This window comes from Nyctibius grandis, chromosome 3, assembly GCF_013368605.1.
Source record: "Nyctibius grandis isolate bNycGra1 chromosome 3, bNycGra1.pri, whole genome shotgun sequence".
In the NCBI taxonomy this organism is placed as follows: Eukaryota; Metazoa; Chordata; class Aves; order Nyctibiiformes; family Nyctibiidae; genus Nyctibius; species Nyctibius grandis.
The window spans coordinates 73,991,321-74,008,535 of record NC_090660.1 but is presented as its reverse complement, the minus strand read 5'-3'; the positions used below and the strand labels follow the sequence as shown (position 1 = coordinate 74,008,535).

The 17,215-nt window shown below is 37.8% G+C and overlaps 1 protein-coding gene across 4 annotated transcripts in view; it reads left to right on the top strand.

The window, feature by feature from the left end:
- Positions 1-17,215, top strand: part of ARMC1 (armadillo repeat containing 1) — a 141,715-nt gene that overhangs the window by 109,082 nt on the left and 15,418 nt on the right. For 2 of the 4 annotated variants that reach the window (XM_068396404.1, XM_068396401.1), the window contains exons 1-3: positions 976-1,154; positions 3,363-3,563; positions 7,731-7,822. In XM_068396404.1, the coding sequence (XP_068252505.1) occupies positions 3,372-3,563; positions 7,731-7,822 (284 nt within the window). In that variant the 5' untranslated portion in view covers positions 976-1,154; positions 3,363-3,371. Of the gene's footprint in view, positions 1-975; positions 1,155-3,359; positions 3,564-7,730; positions 7,823-17,215 lie in introns of those variants that run through there. The other 2 variants (XM_068396402.1, XM_068396403.1) reach the window with 2 other exon arrangements.

Genomic DNA, 17,215 nt, shown 5'->3' with positions numbered 1-17,215 from the left:
CCGGGGAGGGCTGCCGGGGCATGGGGAAACTCGGAAAAAGGTTTCCCCGCGTTGAGCCTGGGTGTGAGGGAGTTCCAATTTTAAAAGCTTTACTGGAAACTTAAAAGGTTTCAAAACTCAAGAGGCTCAACTGTGATGAGCGGAGCAGAGGAACTTGAAGATGGAAAACCTTTGCAGCTTGGCGGGGGGGGCGGGAAGGAAGCCAGACCTTCAAACAGGATCGAGATGTTGCATTAAAATAAGTGTAATTGCCCGGGTCTCAGGGGGTGAGGCCTGCTCTGTGCTTCAAAGTGGGGCTTGGTACTGTGCCTCCCTGCAGGATCAGGTGTGTTTATCATAGAATCATAGAATGGTTTGGGTTGGAAGGGGCCTTAAAGATCATCTAGTTTCAACTCCCTGCCACAGGCAGGGACACCTCTCCACTAGACCAGGTTGCTCAAAGCCTCATCCAACCTGGCCTTGAACACTGCCAGGGAGGGGGCAGCCTGTTCCAGTGTCTCACCACCCTCACTGTAAAGATTGTCTTCCTAATATCTAATCTAAATCTCCCTTCTCTCAGTTTAAAACCATTCCCCCTCGTCCTGTCACTACTTGCCCTTGTCAAAAGCCCCTCTCCAGCTTTCCTGTAGGCCCCCTTCAGGTACTGGAAGGCTGCTATAAGGTCTCCCCGGAGCCTTCACTTCTCCAGGCACGATATTGTTTTACAGTGCACTTGACTTGAGCAATAAATTCAAGTTCTGGTGGTGACCATCTGTAGAAAAAGAAATTATTTTAAAAACCCCCCAAAACTGGCGCTAAGGGGCTGCGCTTCCCCCGCCGCTCCCTCCCCACGGCGGTCCTGCGGCCCTCTCCGAACTGCAACTCCCGGCGTGCACAGCGGCGCGGCAGCCAGGGGGCGGGGCAGCGCCGGCAGCCAATCGCGCCTCGCCAGCAATAAAGCGCTCCGCGAGTGGCGAGGAGGCGCGGGTGGGTCCATGCCAATCGGGTTGTGGGGTGGTGGCGGGTGTCGGGGTCAGAGCGGGCTGTGGCGGGTGGTGCGTGTGTGGTGGGCCCTGCTGCCGCCCTCATCCCGCCGCCCTCCGCAGGCCGTGCCGCCCCCGCGGGCCATGGGGGCTCGGGGCTGAGCTGCTCGGCTGGGGACGTCTTTCACGGCGGTACGCAGGCCGGGGAGGGGAACAGGCCGCGCCGGGGGGCGGGAAGGGGGGACGCTGTGGAAGGGTGGGATGGCCCGGAGAGGGGGACGGCGGCGGGGCCAGCTGAGGGCCCTTCCGCGCTGCCTGACTGCACCCCGGAGCTCACATCAGGCGGTCGCTGGAGGGTTGTGTCTCCGCTGGGCGAGGGGCCCGGGAGCTGAGCCCCGGGGCATTGTCGCAGCCGGACGGAGAGCTCCGCCGCTTAGGGAACGCTCAGCGTGACAGGGGAGGGGTGAAGCTGTGGCGGTTCCTCTCCTGGGCCTCCCCGGTGGGGATACAGAGAGGGAGACCGACAGATCTGCGGTGCCTGTGTTAAGCTTTTATCTCAAAGCTATAAGGAGGAGAAAAGAGCTGGTACCTGGCTAACTTCTCTGCTAGGCCCCTAAATTCTTGATAACTTCTTGAAACTTTAAAACAGCTTCATTGGTTTTGCATTAAAAAAATGCCAGAGGTCCTAGTTTTCATAAAATTGGCTGTTGTAAGTGATGGAGAAGGTAAGGACTTCAGTTGTGTCCTCAGTTGTGGCTGAGGAGAGAGGGAGAAGGGTCTGGGGAGGACATGAGTGTGGCCTGATGGGATGGCAGGGGGGTAAAGTTTGGCTTCCTGCTTTTTGAGGAGATTAGAAGGAAAAAGGCAAAAGGTGGTCAGAATGGAGAGAGTTGTAGAAATGATCTGGTGCTCAGGACGCAGAACTGGAAGTCAGGGACTTTGATTAGCATCAGCTCCACAACTGACTTGATTTTTAAGTTTTGCATAAGTTCCTTTGCCAGTTATGAAAAGTAATAATTAATACTTAACAGAGAGTTGCTTGTTTTTTTAATTTAGAGTTGTCCACTTTGGAAATATAAATTATTGTTTATTGGTTGAGCTGCTGTATTTCCCAGTGATCTCTTTTGGGCTTGTGATAGTCAAGAAAAATAGCCTGGAGACTAATCATTGGCATGTACTTTTCACATTAGCACTCTCTTCCCTGAAGGAAGGACCACTGACCTAGAGATTAACAGCATTTTTTCTGTGTGAAAGTGTCAGAAATTGTCATAACCAAAATGCATATTTGTGGTTCATTGTTTTTGATGGGTATGATTAATTTCTGTTGCTGAAAGGCTTGCCTTCAGTAAGAAAACGATATAATATTTATACAATATTATTTGCTTGGGAAATGATGTTAGAAGAATGTGACCACTTACAAGTGTAATTTTTTTTTATTTTTATGCAGGGGAAAAATGAGAGAATACAAATTAACAATACGTATTTACTCACACTCTTGTGCCTTAAGAAAAGTTACTTGCATGAATTGGTACTGGCAACACCAGGACCACAGTTTGCATTTAGTAGTTTCAGGGGCACGTGACCAGTCTTTTGAAGGAAACTGTTTTTTTTTGCACCAAGATGTAGTATCTTCTCTGTTGAGTAAACATGCTTTTGTTGCCTGTTAAGTAGTTATTCCTCATTAAACAACTCTGGAATCGGATACTGTCAAGCTAACACGTGTCTCCTTTGAAATTGATATGGTGGCTTGGACTTCGTCTGGAGCAAGGCGTGACCTGCTTGCTTTGTTTTTATTGAGAGGGTACTAGTGAAAAGAAAAATAAAATCCCAAAACCTACCCTCTAAAACCCTTTTTGCCTTTGAATGAGTATGGCATTACGCTAGCTATTTGGTATATAGATCCAGATTAAATCTTAATGTTCACTGTTCTTGATGCAGTATTAAGTTTTGCTGGCTTTTCTGGTTCATTTTAGTGTAAAATTTGATTATTGCTAAAAGTATTCTGAAAATACATATTTTGATTTTACACGTGTTTATATTGAAGGATGTTTATAGACTTCTAGGGTGCCTTGTTGTGAGAAAACTATGGATTTCTTGGAAATATTTGTCAGTAGTGTAAAAAAAACCAACACACACCTCTGTAAAGGCTGACATATAGGAAAAAAAAATCAAAATATTATTAACTAAACCTACCTGCTCTCTGCATAGGAAGCTTAGATTTCCAGTTTACAAACTTCAAGATCCACATCCTTATCAATTCCCTCCATGTTCCATGAATTCTAGTCCTTGCGTTTTTACACTTTTATGCTTATAACAGATCAGTGCTTTTGTCTTATCTGTGTTTTAATTTGTAGACAATTGTTGTGGTATTAGTAATACAGGTTGTTTTTTTTTCAGCAGGTGTTTTGTATGCATGGTGCAGAAACGATGAATTCTGCTGTGAGTGAGGAGCCTGATGCACTATCTGTAGTTAACCAACTCCGAGATCTAGCAGCTGACCCATTGAACAGACGGGCCATTGTTCAGGATCAAGGATGCCTGCCAGGTCTTATTCTGTTTTTGGACCATCCCAACCCTCCAGTTGTTCATTCAGCTTTACTAGTAAGTGTTCTGGAGATAAATTTGTACGTCAGTAGGACATTTTGTTGATTTGTTAATATGTCTTTAAACAAGTAAAAATGTAAAAAATAAAATCTGGTTTTATGTTATGTTGATATTCCGTATACTTTTTTTTTAAAAAGCATGTATTTCAAAAATTGTTTAGCCATGACACATTATTCTAGGGGAATTTATGTTTTTTTGGAAGAAATTAATTTACTTTGCATTTTTTTCCCCTAATACAGCTATTTCACTTTTTGTGTGGAGGGAGGTAAGCGCCCTTCTGTTAAGATGAAGTCATGGAGCTTGGTAAATATACACAGTGATTTGACATTCATATTGTTAAAAAAAAGAAACCCAAACAAACCACAAACCTCATAGGATAATTTAGGTTAGAAATAACCTCCAGAGGTGATGTAGTCCAATCCCGTGCTCAAATTAAGTGCATTCAGATCACGGCTCAGGGTTGTGTCCGCTTGGTTCTTGAACACCTTGAAGCATGGAGATTCCATAACCTCTCTGGCACCCTCTTCCAGCAGTTGACCACCCTTATGGTGTTAAAAATAAACAAACAAACACCCCACCCCCCCAAGCCCTCAAAAACCAACCCAAAATCTATTAATATCTAATACAACTTGTTCCAGCTTTTGTCCTTTTCTTCTCATTCTAAATCATAAATGCTGAAGTCCTCATTTCTCATGCTGAATCTAAACACTAACTTAAAGTGTATTTCTTGCTTAGAAGCAGGACAAACAAAAGTCAAGGTTTTGTTAAAATTCTATTTCAATTCTTCTAGAAAGATTTTAAGTTACTAAAATTTACGTAGTGCTCATTTTTTTTCCATTTTTCTGTCATTGAATTCTAAACAATGTGAAACTGAAGAATAAAGAGCTCTGGCTTTTACATACAAGTATACATTATTCTTTATACCATTAAGACCTATCTGTACCATAATTCTGTATTTTAAATTTGTTTTACTTTCATAGTGGATATTAGTGGACTTCTTGGAATTACGTCAGTGTCTCTGATACTCCTCTGGGTTCAGGGACAGAGGTCCCATAACCCAGGAGATGTGTGTCCTGCTAATTGGTTTTTAGGTTAGCCTTGCCATAGCATTTGCCAGACTATAATGTTCTTCACTGGAGGAACTTTGAGTTGAGTTTACAGTTCTTGGAAATATGTTGCGTTGGTCTTCTTTCCAGTACAGTTTCCTTAGGTTGTGATCTTGAAAAAGGATCTTGTTTGGACGTCTCACTCTCTTTTTCCTTCCTTTGTGCTGCATATTCTCACTGCCTGCATAAGATTCAGTAATCAGTCTGTGACCATGTTACAAAAACATCAGATTGATGAGAGCCAATCCAGTGTGCAGTGTGGTTCCACAGCCCCAGATGTTATTCAGATTGTGTTGTAAGGACATCTTCTTGGGTGGGAATGGGAGACAGCTGTGTTTTCCATTTAGTGATAACCTGCAGTTAAAGTGGATTAAGAATCAGGATTTAGAGACCATGCTATATCCCAGGACCCTGGCTGCAGTCAGAAATGGATCAGTTTACTGTGAAAGCACGTTTTTGTCTGCTGCTCAGACTCATTATGTTCATGAGTTCTTGAACTCTTAGCTTCTGTACCTTTTAATATCTTTGATGATAACTTTTTAGTCTTAATTTTTGGTATTTTTACATTCTGAAAGGTCTTTTTGTTTTGTTTTGTTTTTCTAGCCATCCCATTGGTCAAAAAGATGCTTCCATTTGAATGGGAATCATTAAATGTAATGATTTTCCATTAACTTTGTACCTGATATGTACAGCACTGACTTTAAATTTCTTATTGTATTATTCTGCAATTCCCATAGCTGAAATTATAACTAATCTGTATGAATCATAATAGTTCCCTATTAAACTTTTTTGATACATTGTAGAATCTTATAAGGAGGGTGTTTACCTCCTCCTGTGCAGTTTCAGTTCTGTCCTTTCTTGTATCTGATCAAGAAGTGATACATTTTTCAGTAGTTTTATCTAGTTTTGGTTCCAGGAATTCTTTACGGTACACTTCAAATGCTAAAAGGTTTGAAAGTTTTAAATAAAAAAAAAAATCGGATTTAACCCAGGCAATACTACTTTTTGTTTGTTTGTTTAAATTTGGACTAAAATTTTCAAAAATATGACTCTTTCGCTTATAAAACATCAAAGGTGTCTTTTGTTATTAAGATTGACAACAATTTATTTTTATATTCAAGTATGGAGACAGTCCTATTGATTATGATGAAACTACTTGTGATCTTAACGCTAATGTAGATAAGAGTTTTGCTGAACAGAGGCTAAGTTGAAGTCCATAATAGTAATCTTCCTTATGCCTTCTGTAGACTGCAATTTAATAAGCAGAAATGATCTCACTTCTTTGAAGGTGCAGACCATTGCATGTCCCATGGGGGGCAGGGGGAATAGCACTTCCTAGTGTTGAAAAGTCAGGTCACTTAAGTTGTTCTGATAACTTCGTGGTTGGTCTTATTTTAGTGGAAGTTATGTTTGTGTCTAAAGAGTATGTAACAGGTGGAATGGAGACTGCCTACGTTTTGACTCAAATAATTAGCGTTAAGAAAGTGGGTTTTTCTTTGTCCAGCAATATTATATCCTTACTAAATTGCCTGAACAGAGACTAATAAAAATGAGAAACTTTTTGCACCAGTAAGGATATATTTCTTAACATTAAAGTTAGTAGTTCGAGCTATCATTCAGGTATTTCCCCATAGTTGAAAAGTAAGAAAATAAATGCATATACAACATTTATAACTGCAATTATTGATACCGATCCACATCAGGAAACAGCAGAAATCACATATAGAGTTTTTATCATGCCAGACAGCAGCCAGACTTTCTCAAAAGGCAATAAAATGTTCTTGAATTTTACCTGATGCGTGCTGAAGATGATTTAGAAAAGAACCCCAGATAATTAGTTCTCTGTCTCTGAAGTGATTAAGCAGCGTGTTATTTTTAAAGCAGCTGTTGAACAGCATAGCTATTATATGACTGTATTTAAAGAACTGGTGCACTGCTAAACCTTGCTATCACAAACCCCATTTTATAAACCATTGTATTTGTGTATTGCACAATTTTGCAAGCGCAGTTCTTACACCTACATCAGTAAAACGCTGATTAAAGCACAATGCACAGTACACCTTTGGAGGTTCCTTCTAAGAAAACTGTCAGCACTAACAATAGGGAGATGTCTCATGAAAAGGCAGCCTGTCATTTTAACTGAAAGAGTATTATGTTAGGAGAATCATGCAAATACACAGTTGGTGACTGGGGTCAGCACTGTGAAGTTGTGCAAAGAGTCTACCTTTAAAGTCAAATTAACAAAACCTTAGGCAACAAGTAAGTGTAAATTCCCAGTTTAGGTAACAATAACCAGAGCAGCTTGCTGCTGCTTGTATTGTTATTCCTTCATGGAGTGATAAATATTGCAGTTACTCTTCAGAAGCTTATAAATGTGGTAGACCTCATTCTGTGGACAGTAAAAACTTGGTGAGTTTTCTAGTACTGGGGAAGCCCACAGAATTGATGGAAATTATACTAGAAGCATAGTGTATGAAAATTGCTTTACATCTCGGATCACGTAAATGTTTATTGGAAGGGACTTCTGGAAGTCATTCACTTCAGCTTCCTGCTTGAAGTGGGACTGTCACCAACACTCAAATCAGGTCAGTTGTCGTTTTGTCTCATTGATTCTACAGTCCCAGTAGGTCATCTGTTCCAGTGTTGTACTACCTTCATAGCGGAAAAGCTTTTTGTAATATCTGATTTGAACTTCCCAAGCTGCAATTTGTGGCTCTTCCCCCTTGTTACATTGTCTGCTGCTATAGAGGAAAGTTTGGCTTAATCATCTTTGTAAAGGCTTTTTGAGTAGTTGTAGACAGCTGTTAGATTGTCCCTTAGACTCTCTTAGCTGGTGTAAGCAAACCCAGGCTCTCAACCTTTTCTCATAGATTAGATATTCTGTGCTTTCTGTGTATTTATAAGAATAAAACAATTTTTAATGTTCACAGTAGGTGATAATACTCTGTATCTTCTTACTAGAACTCACATTGTGAATGTTCTGCAGATGTGCACTAATAGAAATGAATGATAATGTACTGGACATATTGCTGATTTGTTGTGGTCCTCTTTCTTTTAGGCTCTCCGCTATTTGGCAGAGTGCCGTGCCAACAGAGAAAAGATGAAAAGTGAATTGGGTATGATGCTCAGCTTACAGAATGTAATACAAAAGTAAGTTTATGATGGGTTGTTGGCTCTAAAGACAGTGTAAGCATAACATTCTGATGCAAAGTATAACTTTTACTATGAATTCATATAGTGAATTTTTAATACTGCATTCTTCCTTGTTGAAGTTAGGTGTCTGCAAGCAATTAATGGTTTTCATTTTATAGTATAGCAAAGTAATTAGACCATAGTCTACAAGAAATATTCATTTGAAAGTCATTTGCCAAACAACAAATTTCTTGCCCTTGTTAGAGAGAACTAATTTTTTCTCTTCCTCTTAGGTTGTCTTATAATCCTTCTCATCATTGTATAAAGGTGCCTTGCACTAGTGCTTTTAACTAAATTGGTTGACATCTGTCACATTTATTCTTTGAATCCCACCTTTGGGAAGGGAAATTGTATATGCAATATATTTGTTTCAACGTATTTTTGAAGGTATGTATCTGCAGTTCTGTGTTGAGAAAACATCTTGCAGGTGGAGTAGAAGGTAGTAAGGTTTGTACTGGTCTCTAATTTCTTTGTAGAATGTATCACCTGGGTTATGTCTCTTAGAATTTGCGACTTCGATTTTGTTAAGATTGCTAACTGTTAAGTCTTATATACTGGAAGATGTGTGGGTATATGCACACTGGAGAAGATGCACGTGTGCATTAACAGAAATTTATATGAACTAAGATGAATCGTTATTAGCAAAAATAAACCCCAACCTCTTTCAAAGATTAGTCTGTCATAGCAAAAATTAATTTGCCATCAAGTTATCAAAAGGGGATTATTTTACGTGCAGTTTGATAGCGCTGTAGTTAACTGGACGTTTCAGGTGTGAGGGACTGTTCCATGAGGGAGGAGAAAAGTCATACTGCTACACTGAGATGTGTCTCAGGTGAATGTTTAAAACAATCGTTTAGAAAAGAATGAAACACAAGTAAAATTGTGTATTAAAGATTCAAGTGGAAAGCTTTTGAATCTTTAATATGTTAGTTGAATCTCTAACGTTCACTTGTGGTATAAGTTACAAGTTTCTTTTAGAAAAAAAACAAGGCTAGACTTTGCTAGTTCATTCATCCCACAGCCCCTCCAGTTTTTGGTGGTATATCTTTTGTTGTTGTAGCTTGTTGTCTCTGACAATGCTTATCTAAAGGTGTGAACCAAAAGAATTGGAGGGGAAATTCTGGTCTGTTCACAAGTCCTAAGTGATATGCGATCTAAGGAAGATTAAAACAGTTTACCTTTAAGTATGTCATTAATTCTGCTGAAACTAACAAGATTATGTATTTACATGGAATTCAACATTATGCCTAAATATCATCTTGTTACTCACCAGTTACCCAAAACACGAGGATTTAAAACAAATTTCTTAAGTAGGATGATGAACTAAATTACTAGAATTCAGAAGAGAATAGTTCTCTTTTTTTAAAATAACGTAATAATTATAACTTTTTTAAATGATAGGTGTTTTTGATAGGATGCTTGGGGGGAAAAAGGAATTGAGTCTCACAGTATTTACCATTTTTAAGGACAAGCGTAGTTAAGGTGAAATATACATAAGTCTGTGCTTGCTACTTTTATGATAACAAAAAGTACTGAAATGTTTAGGTAATAACAGAAGTATAGATTACAAGTCTATTTAGAGCACAGAGACATCCTTAAGAAGTTGTTGAAAGGGGAATGGTAGTTCATTATCAGTCTCTGCAGCTTACAAATATTACTCAGGAAACAGTCATAATTAAAACTTCTGTTTAAAGAATTTTATGGAAATCTCTTTGACAACATTTTCTTCTACATTTCAATTTGAAGGACCGAAGGAGTGTGAGGTTCAGAAATGTGCATAAAAGGAGAGATAAGTCAGTAAAAACTCGAAGTCTTGTAGGTGTTTTTTTTTTTTTCTAGAAAGCTCTTTGGCAAGTGTAAGAACATACATTTGATTTGTATGCTTGTAACATTTGGAAAGTGTGATATCATGAAAATTTAAATACATAGCATCTTCAAACACAAGACTTTGTCATGTGCTTGTCAGGATTTTAGGCTTTAATGTTGACAGGAAATGCTGAAGCTAAGTTTTCTATTGCCTGCAGAAATATGGAGAAAGATGGTAGAGTGCTGAGAAGATAGATGTAGAATTATTTTTGTCACAAAAAAAATATGGTTTGGGGTTATGTTTTTTTGTTAGAAAGGCTATAGGGGAGAAAACAAGGTCTCTACCTTCTTCAAATTTCCTTTACAAAATGAAGGTTCTATCTTTTAATGTAATTTCAGTTTGCCAGAAGATATTGTAGCCCTTTGAACTGAAACTAAACATGAATAAATACGTTAATAAATACTTTGGTCTAATGACTTTATGCTGTGCATTCCAGTGTATTTTCCAGAATCTGCGTATCTAGCTCATTGCTCTATCTAATCTAAAATCTTTTGATTATTTCCACAATTTAATTTGGGGTTTAGATTATTTTTTTTTTGTAATGTATTATAAAAATGCAAACTAATCGTACACAGAGATATGAACTTCTGTCAGTATTCTACTTTTCCAGTTATTGCAATTCCTTCAAGTGAGACAGAACCCAGCATGTTCTGGACCAGAAGTTGTAGTCACTGGCTTTTTGCTCTTGACAGGTTAAGCACATCCTGTGGTCTGAATCTTTCCCTTTCATCAAGGATTTTGTAACTCTCGCTGTTCACTTGCATTGACTTCTCACTTAACTAAATAATATCCAGTGGCTTTCCCTGTTCAGTACTGAATTCTGACAAACTGTATTCTGCCAGTGATACAGCTGTTACATCTTTTCAAGCAATGAAATGGAGCTCGTGTGCACAGAGACAAGTCACAAACTGAATATTTGTCATATTTCAGACTTAAGTTGATGTTCAGCAGCGCTGAACTGACACTGTGCTTAGGAAGTCGAGTTGGTTTAGAATTCCACTTTTCTTTTGCTTTCATTTATGTAAATCCTGAAATTTGAGGGCTTTTCTCATCATGTGAGTGTCTTTTTGTAAGCCTTGAAGGTCTCCATATTAGAGACCTCAAGTTCAGGTGTGGAATTTCTTGTCATAACCTCCCTACAACTGACCAGTCTAACAGATCTTTAAATGGTCAATGCCATCAACTGGAAAGTAGTTGGAGTTGATGTGCTACTTGTGATTGCTTGTAACAGTACATGGGAGCCTTAGGCACAGGCCAAAACCCTTTTGTTGCAAGTAATACACAACCAATGGAAGAAGAATATAGCACTTGTTTAAACTCATTATCGTGAAGCTAAAGTACTGTTTCCTTCATAAGACTACCAAGGATGAGAATTGAAATTGACTGCCACCTGTTTATCAATGATAAGCAATAAATTATACTCTGTAGTGCATCATGGAAAATGTGTAGGAAATATTTGAGAGAAATCCGAGTTTAACTGTGGTTCTTTGAGGTGCCTTCATGTCTCATTTCATGACTTACCAGTCCCCTAGTGTTATTTGATCAGCTTTTTGGTATTTGCTTACAATAAGCATTATAGTTCATTTGTGAAAATCATTTTGCTGCTTAAAATGAATGTTCGGCGCATTCCTTAGTTGATATTACATTTCACCTAAGGAACAAAGGATAGGTTTTAGGTTCACTGTGACAGTGATTTTTAAAATGTATGAACACTAGCTTTTGCTAACAGAAGAGTAACAGATTTTAGATTTAGAGACTGGAGCTTATAGGCTCTAGAGCAGAAATATGAAATGTCAGCTCTGAGGAGTGAAGGCAGTGAGATATTGATATATTTAGGGTTTTTTTTTTTCAGACTGAACTTGATTTGGAACCCGTATGACTTTCTGAGATACTTCATATGAAAGGCTTTATACACTTCACATTTTCTAGGACATATGCGAAGATGTTCAAGTTCCATGGAATACTTCAAAACATTTTTCAAATAAAAAATTTTCTGTTGCCCTATTCTATACTTGCTGTTTTTTTCCTTAGCAGGGGAGATTTCTTATTTGATCATCCACATCTGCTTATTTTTAAGTGAAGCTTGATGCATCTTTCCATGTTACAAGCTAGGAGTAGTAACTGTGTTGGAGAGAAATCAGACCTTTAAAATTCCTGCCTGCAGGTTTGATACTGCTTTATTGCTGCCACAAAAATGTTTAACTCCCTTGCCAGGTGACTGAGTACCTATAAGTGTATGTGTAGAAGTGTTTGCGTAAATAGATAACAAGGAGAGGAGAAATTGAGGCTCATTGGAGAGTGGTGTTTTGTTGTATTCCAGCAGTCATCAACAGTTATTTAATATTGAAAGCTGGTTTAGTTGCTGGCTTTATGAATTGTGTGGAGGACTTAATGTGTCCGTATGGACTTTATAAAATGTTATCAGCAGCTTCTAGAATTAAAATTAATTAGGATTTATAGCCTACAAGGAAAGATACTAATTTGTGTCCAGAGTGAAAGTGACTTTTGATGGACAGTAAAGGTCAAAGTTCGTATTTTTTCATAATCTTTATGAGCAGCATAATGGTAATGTTTAAAAATAACTAAACATGTATTTAAAAAAAAACTGATGAAGAGTCGATATACTGAATAGCTCTTATTATGTAATGGCAAATTACTGAGAGTAAAATTCCAATTACTTAGCTAAAAGAGCTTTTCAAGATAGTCTTCCTTTGCCAGGGTGTCAGATTTAACAAGCTGAACTAAATCCAGTGCATTAATCAGCTCTTCCAATTTATTACTTGCCTAAGAAGATTAGGGCAATTAATATGTGTTTAATTAGAGTCCCTTGCAGATCTGGTAAAATACATGCAGTCTATAATTGCTGAGTTCTTACTCAATTTTAATTTTTGGTAGTCTTAATTACCTAGACTTGTTGAAAATTTAATTATTCGTTGAAACCAGCTAAGTTTAAATTTATGATGTCTGACAAAAAAAAAAGCCAAGGGATGTAGTATCACAGTAGTTTTATCATTTTTGTTGTGTGACATACTTCTTTTTCTCATTTGCAAGAAAGGAGGTATGCTTGGGGGAAGACAGGGCAAAGGCCGTGTATTAATTAGCAAGAAGGCAAACTATGTATTTAAAGGGATATCTGATGATGAAGGGGATGTTGCCATATCATAACTGGCTTCAAGGTAATACTTTGTGAGAAATTATAGCTAAGAATTCTTTAAAGTTTTCACATTTACTACATTTATACAATTATGCTATTGATGGGAATACTTAAGTTTTGATCTGCAAAAGAGAAGGAAATAGCTTCTTACAGACTGTAGAGGTTTTATTTTTCTATACCTGAATCAATTAGTAATGTTATTTTTGTAATCCTTGGTATGCGGGGTTTTTTTTACACATCAAAATTGAGAAATAGTTGAGATTGGGTAATGGGAAGCTTGATTCTGTTGCATGGTTATTTTTGGACTCTATCATACTTGTGATTCTGTACTGAGAAGTTGTAGTTTTGGAGAAAAACATGGTTGTCCCATGTCTTAAATATTCTTGTGAGCAGGAGGTTCCAAAAATCTTGTTTTTAGAAATTATTTACAAATGGCAGTATATCACCTGGAACAAGAGTAATACAGACATCCCTCTGTCTATTCGTGTTAACTTTCCTGGCCTTTCCTTTCCTGTTATTTTCCTAAGCCTCCTTGTTTTACCCACTTTGTAACATTTTGTCTGTTAGAAGGTTAGTGCTTCTAGAAAATTAGGCTATTGGTTGCTGGTGCATCTCTTTGGGCTGTGGGGCTCCAGTCTATTCAGTGCTGTAGCAATGTGCTTGTCTTCCTGCTGTGACCGTCTATTATTAACATCTGCAGGCTCTTTTATTCCGCATTGTTAAGCAAAGTGGTTTAATATCCCCCTTCCCTACCCCTAGTTTCTTTAAGGAATGTTTTATTGTATATTTTGTTAATCTTACAAGTTTCAGAAACAGATTTTTTTAAAGAGTTATTTTTGAAAAAGCATCCTCTGCCAAAAAAACCCCAGTGAAATGTTAGGAAATGTAGGAAACATCAGTATGTCCTCTCTAAATATACCATGTTATTTGTTCGAAGTGGCTGAATGCTCCTTTTGTCTGTCAAACAGCTTCCAGGTATTTGGAGGAGATTATATATAGGAAGGAGTGGAGGGGCAGGGGAAAGGATGGGTTGAATGTTGTGGGCTACCTAAGTCAGTAGAGCACGTACTCAGTAAAAGTTCTTGCTCTTTTTGCTTGTGGGTCATGGCAAACTAAGGAGAGCTGAGACTTCCTCACAGTTCAGCAATTGTTTTTAGAATGCTTCAAGACCTTTTTTTTGTATTCCTGTAGTATGTTTAGCTCTATGAAGGACATAGAAGGTAATGATCTCAAGACAGAGATGTGGGCACAAATGGTAACAATAAGTAAAACACAAAAAGCATTAAGTAATGAAGTGATGTAAAATCCTAGTTTTACAGTATTGGTGTTAACCTGGACTTTAGTCGTGATGTAATGGACTGTCTGTGAGAATCTTACGATTTTTGTGAGATTAAGAAAATAAAGTTTAAAGGCTTGGAAAGATGGATGTCGTTTGTAAGAACAGTCCAAAACTTGACTGCCAACAATTCAAATGTAACTAATAATTTAAATGTTAAAATACTACTGGGGATTTATATTTTGCAGGAGTTAACATAAATTAGCAGTCATATAAATAACTGCTTTAAACCTTTATTTTGAGAGGTGCAGTTTAGGATGGGTTTACTGTTTTTTGTTTGTGTGTGTAGAATTGGTCACTGAGAAAAATACGAAAGCGTGACCAAATGGAAGGATCTGCCCTGTGCCCAACAAGATGTACTCGATCAATTTTCTTTTGATGTTCTGTTTTGGTTTTTTATCTCAGGACTACTCTGTAGTCAAAGAGCTGTAACAAAGTCATTGTTTTTTCTTGCGTGCAACTTAATGTATAGCAAGCTCTATACAATCAGTACTGTTTCTGTACTCAGCAGTTTAGGGGGTTGTCAACCTCTAGATTTAGCTTTTCTGTGTTTGTATTATTTTTTTCACTCTTTCATGTGTGTAATTCCTATTATAACGTTTTTGACTGCAGTCAGGAATACAGTTTGGTTTCACTTTTTGCTCTCCAAGCTACTACTTAAAACATTCCACTTGGTATCTAGCATCTGTATCTGGACTGTTAATTGGGCAGCTTTTCATCACCTGATGTCTGTCTCAGCTTAATTCGGGTACTATACATCCATAGACTTTAGTACACCAGTTCAATACAATACTAGTTCAAGACGTTTGCACACTCAGTGGAACAGTGGAGCAGCTACTTTTGTTACTTGTTTCTGTGCAGCATTTGCAGTTAATGCACAGCTTGCTTGGTATGTCTCTGACTACAATTCTTGCATTTCAACAGTTTCTCTCATCCCTTTTCTTTGATGTAAATATTTCATTTTCTTGGTATTTAGTGAATTCCAAATTAACTAATTGACAAACAGTGAGGTAACAAAGAAAGTAATCATTAATGCAGTGTTTTTAATTGGTCATTTACGTAACGTTAAGATTTAGAGACTATAAGTCCTTCAGAATCATGGCCTTCAGCTGGTTTACAATGACTGGCTTAAGAATATAATAACAAGTAGTGCAAGTTTCATGCCCTGTCACCTAACCCTCCAAGTGCCAAAGTTCTACAGTGGCAATTTATGTACAATATCTGAAAACCCACATGTTATCAAATCGTAGGATCCTGAACCTGGAAAAGAATTTTCAGTACCTGTTACTGAGTAAATAGGCATTTACTCATAGGCAAAACCAGCAGGTTTTGCTTTTTGTTTTTGGCAGAGAAAGGGTCACACTAATAATTGCTTTGAGTGCTTTGTATTTAAACATGAATAAATCAGTTGGGAAGTTAGAAAATTAGCTAGTAACTTTCCAGTATTAGGCAAGAAATGTTGTGATGAGTATTGCAGAATAAAAAAGGGAACTTTGAAACACTGAAAAAAGTGCGTGAAGTGTAAAATAATGTTAATAAAAATACATATATTTGAAAGCCTTCTGTGCTCAGTGTCTTAGCCAGTTTCTTCTTTATTTAGAAACTGGCTGGAGCAGGGAGTTAAGTATTTTAGAAAGCAATATAAACTTAAGATGTCTTTACTTCCTATTTTTTCCTGCAGACTTTATATTAAAACAAATATGGAACTCTGATAAACATTGATTTATAAAAAATGAAATGGTTTACAGAGTGTGGCACAATGCTCCAATATGTTAAAAAGAATGGAACCTGAATTGGCATTTAAGTAATTGCTGACCGTATGGTAGGAAAAAAAATACTATCATGCTGAACTCAGTGCCTCAAGACCTGCCTGACATGGCATGCCAAAAGGCAACTGTCTTCTCTTTTTGTGGTGGGGTTCAGTACTGAGTTGGGAGGGAGGAGATTTAAGTGGATTGGCCAAAGAGTCAGGAATAGTAATGGCAACAGGGTGCCTTTAACACTCAATAAACCTTGTCATCAGCTGGTGTTGAAAGCATTTTAGGAATGCAGTGACCTTCACTGGTCGCTATTGAGTGTACAAGAAAAAGTGCTGAGGTAGATTGTTTGATATGCTGACTTTTACTGACAGCTTACTAAAATAAAGAACAAAGAAAGCTTAAGATACTTTGAAATAAAAGTAGCAAGTTGTGTTGTGAAGTATTTAATACTTACCACAGGTGCGGATTGACAGTTTTGTAGGCTGGAGCCATTTATCTATGAAAAGGGAGTTGATAGATACTTAGCACTGTGAAGTTTCTCATCTTTCTTTGCCAGTATCATATGTCTGCTTTTGAGTTACAGTGAGCTTGTCCACAGGTGGTGCTTGTCCCTGGTTTTTGACCTTCATGCTAAGCATCCCAAAAAAATTGCAGATTTTTTTCTGTTAAACCGTAAGTGTCTGGATTACCCTTTTTCTTCTCTTCTTTTTTTTTTTTCCTAAATACTGCTCAAGCAAGAAACATTGTAAGGTGCTGGTCTGTGATTAGAACTTACATAGTTTCACATGGATATTACAGGCATTAAGTGCCACGAAGGGAAATGCCTCAAAAATATTAATGATGAAACAGTCTTCATTAGCAGGTTCTGAATGGAGCAGTTATTTCAGAAGAAAGTGCATTTTACTCTGGAACAACTAATGCAAAGTGAATATGTTATTCTGAATTAGATGTATTTCTATTCAGGAATGTGTTTTTATACTTCGTTGTTTTGCAGTACATGGTACAATACCTTTTTCTGCGAGATTTCCATTGATTTTCTCAGGTAGGAAGTCGTATCTAATAACTTGGAACAAATTAAAATTGTTAGCACATTCTGTAATTACACTGTACATCATCAAATTCACACGCTTTTTTTTTTTTAAACCTTGGTGCATGCTTCAACCTATTTTGCATGACTGCTGTCCCATTGGCTAGCAGTGAAGCTGCTAATACTGGCTTGCTTTAAAAGAAAAAT